General features: G+C 36.6%; 1 protein-coding gene across 1 annotated transcript; it reads right to left on the bottom strand.

Annotated features, from left to right (window-relative positions):
* Window positions 1-879: 879 nt before the first annotated feature.
* On the bottom strand, window positions 880-3,919 carry LOC18014277 (putative methylesterase 12, chloroplastic). Its single transcript, XM_006397068.2, has 5 exons — window positions 3,326-3,919; window positions 2,364-2,603; window positions 2,004-2,147; window positions 1,621-1,755; window positions 880-1,279 (listed from the first exon to the last, which is right to left on the bottom strand). Exons 1-5 carry the CDS (start codon window positions 3,584-3,586, stop codon window positions 1,007-1,009), a joined length of 1,053 nt encoding a protein of 350 aa, XP_006397131.1. The 5' UTR covers window positions 3,587-3,919; the 3' UTR covers window positions 880-1,006.
* Window positions 3,920-10,681: the final 6,762 nt, after the last annotated feature.

Raw genomic sequence — 10,681 nt, 5'->3', positions numbered from 1 at the left:
GAAGTAGAACCACGACTGCCACCTTTCTCACCACACTCTGTGAACCACTTGGGAAACCCCGCGATTTGCCAACAATCATTTTTCTCATGCCCTAAACGACCATAGTGAGAACAGAGCATCTGAGATTTCAGGACAGAAACCTCAGAGCTTGATCCTAAAGTTGTTTCTCGAATCACAAAGTCAATAGCATCCTGCTGATGTTCGCGAAGACGAACGCCACCCATACATTGTTCTTCTCTCATGACTTTGGAGTAGAATTCTTCAATCGACGATAGTGGATCTTGTCCAATGAGTGCGGTGCACATATTCCCATACCAAGAGTCATCAAAGCTCATAAGAAACTGGAGGATTTTCTTGTTGTCTCTCTCTTTCATAATTTTCTTCGCCGCTCTACAAGTACACAGTGGCAAAGGTTGATAGACCACCAGCTCATCCCAAAGAGTGGTCAGCTTGCCGTAATATTTGAACACCGACTGTCTCTGTTGACGACACCGTGCAAGCTGCGTTTTGAGCTAATGAATACGAACTTTGTTTTCCACCAAGAAATACTGCTTCAAGATTTCCTAAAGCTGACATGCTTCGGGAACAAAGGTCACTGTGGCTTTCACCTTTGGTTCGATGGATGCCCTTATCCAACCGAAGATCATGGAGTTTGCTGCAATCCAGTTTTCATAATCAGGGCTTCCACTTTCTAGTTTCTTCAAGGTTCCGGTGATGAAACCATTTTTACGCTTGGCCTGAAGTGCATTAAGCATCTTGCTGGCTCACAAATTGTAATTTTTTCCATTCATAATGACTAGAATAATCATCGAACCGGGATTATCCGATCCATACAACACATACAGAGAAGGAGACAATGTCATACACGGTTGCAATAACACAACGATAATTTAATTTGTTTGGTATTAATACATTGAATACAGTATAAAATGTATAAAAGCTAAGAAGTTAACAAATGAAAGTATTATAGAAGTTTTCTTCCCAATGAAATCAAGATTTCTCTCTTTTAAGAAATCTGAGCGATCTCAAGAAAGATCTTGTGAAGAGACTGAGGTTTAGAGAAGAAAGGACAATGATCACTTCCTTTGATCTTGAAAACTCCTTCGGGACTATTCTCTCGCACAAGTTTTTCTTGTACGTCCGGTGAAAGTGCCAAGTCGTCTAGCGTCTGAACATAGAATCTCCGACCTCTCCCATATCTTTCTCCACTAAGCGACAGTTTCTCCATCATAGGACCCAATGGTACAGGTCGCATCGAGATCATCGACAATGCAATGTCCTGAAAATATATTTAAAAATTGATCACACGTCATAAAGGTTGCATCATGGACTTAGTATAAAAACCGAACTAAGATCGAATGAAAATGCAACCAAAGAAACCGAATTAGCCGAATCGCATTGTTTATACAGGGTTGTCTAACTTGTTTTTTTTTTTTTTTCCTTCCAAGTATTTTTGTAATAAATCAAGAAGACAACAACCAACGTTAACAAACAAAAATCGAAACATAATCTGAAACATTAACCGAAGCAAACCAATCAAAACAAAAAAAATTTAAAATGTCCATCTTAAGATAAGGCTGTTGCTGCATCACTTAGAATGGTTCTTGAAAGTATTTTTACCTTATTGGGTGACTGGTTGAAGTATAAGCTTTTCATGTGTTGCTTCTCGAACATGAATCCTGTTGCAGGCTTGTCCTCTCCATTTCCATAGATCAAGAACTGCGACTCTTTCATGAACCGCTCAGCAGAACCAAGCTGCAATAGATGCACAAGATAAGAATAGAACTATGTTTCGACTTTTCATCGATTTCAAAATCTACAGGATCATCTTATGACTCTACAACCCATGTTTTAGTCTATGATTTCCTCGTTTGATTTGCAAAACAGATTTTTAGCTTTTTGAAATTGAGAAATGTAGATCACTGTGTAAGTATCTTAATGAGATAGAGAGATCAAAATACACTCAAGAAACATGTGTGAATGAAATTAGTTTGTGTTATTACCTCATCAGCAAAGACATCAAAGGGTCTTTGTCCATCAGAAACCATAGTGGCACATATGAATATAGCTTTAGAGATTTTTTCTGGAAATTTCTCTAATGCATAAGAAACACATGCACCTCCAGTACTGTGACCCACCAGAATTACCTGCAACAATCCACACTCATTGCCTCACTCGCGGACGTTTCATACCGAAAAATCAAGATGACACTAGAGCTCACATGGAAATTGTTAACCTTCCATAGAATATTCTTCAAAGAAGGCAGAGAAAAATCTAACTAAGGTTCAATGTAGTAAGATATTGATACTTGCCTTCCAGGCTACAACATAAAGCTAACAATCAACACGCGAGAACTTTTTAACCTTTTCTTCCAATGGAAGATTTTGAAGGAGCTCGATCAATGGTTTGGAATATTCTTCTAAGGTGTAAATGCTATTTGTATCTGTCATATTAAATCCAGATCCAGCGAGGTCGACCGTAACAGGAGATAGTCCTGACTCTTCCAATGAAGCAATAGTTTTGTACCAACACCATGCCCCAAACCCTTCACCATGCACAAGAATGAATTTCTTTACTGTCAAGCTTTCCAAAAAATCAGATACCTGAAGAGATAAAACGATACTTTGCATAAGCACAATGCATCGGTAAAACAGAACATACAATGTGATCTGATCTCTAGACAGACCAGGTTTATCATAGCAACAAGAAGTGTCAATTACAAAGCATTGACATTAATAGCGGTCAGGATCTTGAGTTTTCAACAAAATTCCCTTCTTTTAATTTTTAAAAGAGTTTGATTTTGAATCAAAGTTCTCTGCTTTCTACTTGGTAAAACTTAGTGCAATAACCAAAAAGAAGCTTCTTGTCTCACTCTTTGTTCTAATCACAACGAGTAGACCCGTAGAGTTAATATGACAACAAATGATTTAAACTTTTAAAAGGAAAGCCACTACATGACTTTTGAAAACCATCCGAGAAAGTAAACTTTTATCTTCTTCAAAGAATCAAAGACAAAACTTCCCTTGTCCCAACTTAATGTCACTATCAGATTTAATCTCTACACAGTTTTGAACTCTTTTTCTCAAATTACTGATTTATCAAAAAAAAATACTGATTTTGATAAGATAACCATATAAGAATCTTCTCTCCTCCACCTTTTTCCTCTCAATCTCAAAAAGCTATAACAACAATCATCAAAAAGCAACTTTCACTTCTAGCGATGAACAAACATTATAAAATTGGGGAAAAACAAAAGAAAAAAAAACCTAGTCAAAATTCGAAATTCGAAACCTTTATCATTATTATATGAAATTGAGTGAGTGACCTGCTTGTTATTGGAAAATGGGTCAGAGAGTGATCGTCTTCTGGAGCTAGTAGACCCGACCCGTCTAGACATGGATCCATCGAATCTCTGAGAAAGCTGAGCTTGATGAATTGCCAGAGACAAAGCTCGTCGATGCAACATCTCTTCATCACCAATCGATTTTCTTTGAGAACGGTTTAGTCTCTTGCTTCTAGATCCATCTCCTCCACTAGTTCTGACGATAACATCTTTCTTCTTCATACAGATAAATCTATTACCCATCTTCAGAAAATCAGAGACACAGAAGAGGAAATTCAGGAAAATTCCGTACAAAATGGCATTGATATTTTATTTATTCAAAAAATCGGTTTTTTTTCTGTCCACTGAAAGTCAACGACTACAACAAAAGATCTCTTAGGTGAGAGAGAAGAAGAAGGAGAAGAGTGGGTGAAGAAGGAAACGGTTATTAATTACACAAAAGAACGATTCAGATTTAAGACAAAGCAGCCAAAAGTTTATAAATTGCTTCGTCTTTGTGTGTGGATATTTCTGGGAGTTTGATACCTGCGTGTTTCCACTATTTTGTTCTGATTATTATTACTCTTCTGTTCCTTTTTGGACATGAGACATGTATTTTTCTCAACTCTCAACAGAATAATCTATCTGCTTTATACATATGATAAGCTTTCTTAATGTATGGAAATTGGAAAACTTACGTTGTATTGTTTATATAAAGATTAGTATCTGTTGTATGTTAATCTCTTTGAGTATATTGTTTTTGGAAACTTTATAAACTTTTCTAGAGAAATCAAGCTTTATTTATAATTCAATCAAATAATGTTTTACGTGCTTCCCTAACATTCTTTCATTGCATCTTTTTTTTTTTTGGTTACACTCTTTTAGGTTCCTATACTCGTGATTTTTGTTTTTTGCTGAACAACATGGATTATTTATATATATATACTGTATATATATGGGTTTGAATGTTTGATTCTGGGCGGTGCCACAAAGTATAATCCATTAGGCTAACATGTCATGGACAATCTTAATTTGCTAATACTACAGAATGGTGAAAAGTGGTTAGTTGCTTATAGAGAGTCTATGCCACTTGTCTTTGTACATATTATTTGATTAAGCCTATGCGACTAATGTATATAAGTTGTAATTGGTTTTTTGAATTAATAATGAGAAAACTGCTTTAAAAAACTCTAATATGGTATTTTAATGATCCTTTGATTCTGTGTGCGTATGTAGAGAGAAAAGAGATTTTGTTTCCTTTTTCTTTTCTATTTACAGTAATTTATTGCTCTACGTAGACAAAACTTTGAACGAGCCTTTTTAATGATGAAATATGGTATTTTAATGATCCTTTGACTATGTGTGCGTATGTAGAGAGAGAAGAGAATTTGGGGTTTGCCTTTTTTATAATAAACTTTCTATGTAAGTAAACTCAACACAAATACAAAACAAAACAATGCAACAGTCAAACGAGTTCTTTGATGTGATTTTGGCTCAGATTTTGATTCAGGATTTTTTGATTTCGAGTTTTAGAGAATTGTTAAAAACTCGTTTAACAATGTTTATATGCTCAGGATGTTTAACAATTCTCCAAAACTCGAAATCAAAAATCAAAATCTGAGCATATAAACATTTGACGACCTTAATTTATATTTAGCATTTGTATGATCTTTAGGGTTCTTGGGATTTATCTGAGAATCTGAGCTCACCAAAAGGATTATTGTATATATAAGAATTCATTGTCTTCAGACTTAGTTACACAGTTTGCTAATTATTATTCTTATTTTTATTTTTTTTACGAAGGTAAAAGTAAAAGATTAAAATCAATAATTTCAAGAACGTATTTTGTTCGTTTTTTTTTCTTCTTATTTTTTCTTACATACAACTACAAATTATTATGCTTCGAGTGGATTTGTACGGTTACTGTAACCCCCTATCATGGGCATCCGAATACATGAAAATACCCAAGTAACGACAACAATACAGACTTTGCCGATCAACCTAACCTGAAAGAGCAACGGGAAGAAAAAGAGGAAGGAGGAATGAGTAATGAGACTCTCATTATGAGAGCCTTAGGGAGACCCACAGAGTCACCATCAGACAATTACGTGAGATAACTATATATGAAAGTCTAATCGTAAAACAAACTCAAGCAATTTCTATATAGTAACTAAACCATTTCACAGTAACAATTCCATATTAACACCACAATTTCACTCAAATATTCACCACCAAATCATATACCAATCAAGAGCCTCTTAAGCTCATCACACAAATCACAAAACCACTTTGACACCCAACACTCGTCTTCCTTTCCGTAGTAACCCAAGAGGCCGGCCTTGCCATAATCTCAAACTCGTGTCCATCCAATCCTGCCTTCTCATAGGAACCAACCGGCAATTGGCTATGCAACCAACATAAATGTGTCACACATAATAATCTGAGGGCTCACCAAAACCCTCTCACGGCGTTGAGAATTGATGACCTTGATAACACCGTGTTTTTACCTATTATAATTTAGGATTTCTTATACTGTTTCAAGTGTTTTAATTATTTTAAGTGTTTTTATTACTTTTTTCTTATATTTGTATTTTCAAAACTCTTTTCATGCTTAAGAAAAAACATTGCAAAATGGAGAAAAACCACATTTTCAGCTTATTGTCAAACCGTCAAAAGTTCAATCTCAAATGAAGACATTCTCACCATCTGATCCAGCTCAAATTTAGAGACATTCGAGAGGAGCCAGCTGACTTTCCATTGAATATTATTTGAGGACAATCCAACGATCAATAAAAAGATACATGAAGACTAAGATGTCCTATCAACCATTTCGACTTTCAGATGACCCGTGGAAAACACGGGCCTATCCGCGCCTCACACCCTTCACCCACGGTGGAACTCCGTTTTACTGGTCTCTGAGAGCTCTCACCCGTGGTAAGCTTTATCTCAGCCTTAAGGGCCAACTTCAAGCCCATTGTGCATTCTATTCAAAGAAAACCTTATAGACGACCTAGAGGACTTGAAATCCTATAAATATGTACTTTAGAAACCCTATTTTTAGGTGTGTGCTCCTGTACAAAGTTTTAGAGCCACCAAAATTTTATTTTCTTAGTTTTTAGGTTAGAGAGATAGAGATTCTTCTCTTGAACCCTTGTTATTCTTTTTATCTATCTATTCAGTTTATGCATTAATCTATATATTTTTGCTTTTCTTAATTATGTCATGGTAGATTTAGTAGTTGGGTCTAAGGGATCCATCAAAGGGGACCTAATGTTCGATTACGATTAATGCTTTCTTTGCCATATTCTAGATCTCATTTCTTCTAAGTTGTTCATACTGCAAGAAGTTAGTGTCATTAACTAATTTCTGATCTTAGGATGCAAGAAGCCATGACAGTGATGTATTATTCATCCATACATAGCTTCAGAAGAACAGAATCGCTGTAGGAGATGAAATCTACCTACAAATAATTCGTGAGCAAAGATGAAACCTGTTTAGGTAGTGCATGATTTTTCTCGCGGCCAGAGACAAAAGCTATTGGTCGAGTTTGGGTTTTTAGTTGGTTAGGACATACAACAGTAGGCTAATCATACCAGTGTCCATTCTAGTTCCATGTAGATCCGTAGAAACTGATTTTAGAGTTTAGAAACCTAGCATGAATTGAGCATCCCCTGAGATATCCATACCAACCCAACTTTCTTTTATTTTCTTAGCCCATATCGTTTAGGTTTAGTAGTTTTTCTATTTTTATTTTTTAGTTTTACTTTTCCGTGACACCAAAAACCCCTATAGAAACCATCATTAGTCTTTTAATCCGTTTACTAATCCTTGTTTGAATTTTTTGTAGAAAAGATACCTCCCTGTGAAGATATCCTATGTACTACACCGCACAGTAGTGCACTTGCAAACACCCTGTTTATAAATTTAATAATTTTTCTACAACATCAACCCTAGCTCGCATCAGACCTTATAGGCATCCTTAAGCCCCAACAAACAATATGCGCACCATAGGAATCTTGTGACAGACACCTAACAGTTCTAATATAATATAAAAATACTAATCTAGTCTAGCATTCATCTCCGAAGTAAATAACAAGTTGTAAAATGGGAACATACAAAGCAGGTTATCAATCAACTCACCAAATTCTATAATTTGATAATTTTCAAGTCATATTCCAGAAATGTGTTGGTCGAGCAACTATTAATCAATCAGCAACCAATAGCAGCCCTAACAACAGATCTACAACAGCTATGCTTTAAGGAAAGACTAACAATAATTAAAATACGTTCTTGAAAGATAAGTGAAGGGCAACGAGTCTTCACCTTGGCAATGAAGGAGGTGATGGCATAGGAGAAAGGGAAGCAAGATGAGATCCATCATCTGATCCGACGGAAAAGGTTGGCGAAGAAGGAGGAGAAGGAGAAGACATTGCAGTGGCAGCTAGGGTTTTGGAGGAGAGAGAGAGGTCGCGGAGAGGAGGGAGAGGAAGAGAGAGAGATTCACGGCAAGGAGAGTGAGGAAGAGAGGCTCAGCATAGAGAGAGAGAGAGAGAGAGAGAGAGAGAGAGAGAGAGAGAGAGAGAGAAAAAGAGAGAAGAGTATGCTAAGGTTCTAGAAAAGAGAGAATAAGAGATTTACGAGAAGTATTTTGATGCGAGCTAGGGTTGCTGTCGCAAAATAATTTTAAATTTATAAACCCTAGTGTCTGCAAGTGCACAGCCGTGTGTTGTAGTACTTAGGGTGTCGATCCACATGGATAGTTGTCTTTTCCTGCAGAAACTTCAAACTGGATTAGTAATCGAACTCAAAGACCAATGGGGTTTTTTGTGGGGTTTTGGTGTCACGATTTCTACTAGGCTAAACAGGAAATAAAAATAGAACAAAACAAAGATGAAAAACGTGCTGGGAATTAGGGTTTCTCTCTAGGGTTCATGATCTATGACACAAGGAATTTAGGTAAGGATTTTCTATGATTCTAAAACTAGGATAGACACTTGTAAGATTAGCCAACTCTCGTCACCCTAATCATCTAATCACTCATTCATGGTAATTAACTCTCGATCTCATGCCAGAATAAGATCATGCATTTTAGCTCGGAATCCATCTCGGCTTACGTATCCTCCGTAGGTAGCTTTGTCTCCTACGACGGTGACGTCCATAAGATCCAGTTCAGGCAACCCAGATACAACACTCTCGTGGCTCGGATTTAACCTAGGAACGGACACTGGTTATCTACTCCAGCGTTACCGCATTGAGATTTGAATAAATGGGAGAATCATTAAAATCCAAATCCTTTAACCTAAGAAACCTAGATGTCATCGGTCATGGGGCCCCTTTTCGATGGCCCTCTTCACCCAGCAAGGTGACTACTCAGACATGGCTGAGCTTGACAACATCATCATTGGTTTTCAAATATAAAAGCAGTAAAGTAAAAGAGATTTCATAAACTGAATAGATAGGTGAAAAGAAAGAACAAAGGTTCAAGAGAAAAATCTCTATCTCCCTAATCTAAACCTAAGAAACAAAACTTTGGTGCCTCCCTATCAAGGGGAAAGGAGCACACACGACATTAGGTCTTCTAAAGTACATATTTATAGGTCTCCAAGTGTTTTTGGTCGTCTTTAGGGCTTCTTTTGCAGAGAGAATGAGTTGGGCTTCAAAACTGGCTATTAGGCCGTTTATGGGCTTGTCGCAGAGTTGGGCTTCTCCAAGTCTGGTAAATGCTGGTCCACCGTCTTTGAAGGCTCTCAGGCGTGGCCAGGATGGTTTTCACCTCGGTCACGAGCTCCTGGACCGTGGTGGTTGGTCTATGATGCCCAAACTTCATTCTTCCTTATGCTTCATTCGCGAGACTGCAGAACATGTCTTCAGTAAATTGGAGATAAATTATGATCCAACCGTTAGATTGCTTTTATTCTGCTTGAATTGGAAAGCTGGTTGTGTTCAGTTCTCTATTTTGTGTCCAAATTTGAGCTTGATCGGACGGTGAGAAGGTCTTCATGGGATGTGAAACTTCTGACGGTCCGAAATTGACCAAAAGTAGATTTTTCTCCAATTTGCTTTGCTTTTTCCTAAGTAAATTGGAGAAAACCTTCAAAAGTGATTGAAAACACCTGCATAAGATACTGAAAGTGATTGAAAACACCTGCATGGGATTTGTCTGAGAAACTGAGATTACCAAAGGGATCATTGCATATATATAAGAAAACTTACTGAAACTTATAAAACCTTCAAAAGTGATTGAAAACACCTACATAAGATACTGAAAGTGATCCATAAATATGGTCAAAATCAGGTGTTATCATATTTATAGAGGATTATGTCTGCAGAGATAAAAAGGAAAGAACAAGAGAAAAAGGGAGATGTGAGATTATCTAAAAGAAAAAGGATATCTCTGTGGGAATATTCCAGAAGAATTAACTTAAACCAGAAAAAGAACATACCGATTTCATGAACTGAAGATAGATATATTATAGTTACGGTTCATGGGATTTGTCTGAGAAACTGAGATTACCAAAGGGATCATTGCATATATATAAGAAAACATTCGTTTTTAGTTGTTAATCATATAATTTTTGAAAAGAAGCACATATGCGAGAGATTTGAGGAGATATGGAGTGATATGAGTAGAAATTTTAGTAAGGAAACAATGGAAATCTGATAACTTACCTAGAGCCTTGACCATACGTTTTGGCTGAGCAATGAAAAGCCCAACCTGACCTGTGCCTCATGTGACGGTCTCATATGATAAAGATGTGGAATTAGAGTGTCATGCAGATGCATGAGATGAGGATGCAGATGCATGAGAGTTTGAGACAGGTACAGGTGATTGAAGGGCATGAGATGATCAACCAGATGATAAATTATGTGTATGATTATTTATATGTATACTCGAATCCAAAGCAGATGGAATGGGCATTGGCATGATTGTTTTAGAAAAAATCAACAAATGTTTGGCAAGCAGCATCAGTTTTGAAGGGAAATACGGTTTAATGAAAAACCAAATTGCGAGACACAAAAAACACTTTAGTATTAAGATGTAAAACCTTATAGCCTTTATAACCTGAAGAGTACCCTAGAAATACACAGGGTTCAGCCTCATGATTAAATTTGGTTCGATTATAGACAATGTAGAGTCATACCAAAAACAACCAAATGATCCAAGAAAAGAGTAATCAGGTTGTTTTTTAACTAACAGTTCATAAGGAAACGATTTTACAATAAGCAAGGATGGAGTTCGATTAATAAGAAAAACAGCAGTACAAATGCAATCACTCTAATAGATCAATGGGATGTTTGATTGAAATAACAACTCTCTTGCAATGTTTAACAGATGCTGATATTTTTGTTCGACTACGG

Source organism: Eutrema salsugineum, unplaced genomic scaffold, assembly GCF_000478725.1.
Source record: "Eutrema salsugineum unplaced genomic scaffold, Eutsalg1_0 scaffold_3, whole genome shotgun sequence".
NCBI lineage: Eukaryota > Viridiplantae > Streptophyta > Magnoliopsida > Brassicales > Brassicaceae > Eutrema > Eutrema salsugineum.
This window is presented reverse-complemented; position numbering and strand designations above follow the sequence as displayed.

Bases quoted from the DNA above. Each gene is read 5' to 3' on its own strand.
- LOC18014277 (XM_006397068.2), bottom strand. From the start codon at position 3,586: ATGGGTAATAGATTTATCTGTATGAAGAAGAAAGATGTTATCGTCAGA. The intron at 2,604-3,325 runs GTCACTCACTCA...TTATCTCTTCAG, and splicing joins CATTTTCCAATAACAAGCAG to GTATCTGATTTTTTGGAAAG. The intron at 1,280-1,620 runs GTAAAAATACTT...ATATATTTTCAG, and splicing joins TCAACCAGTCACCCAATAAG to GACATTGCATTGTCGATGAT.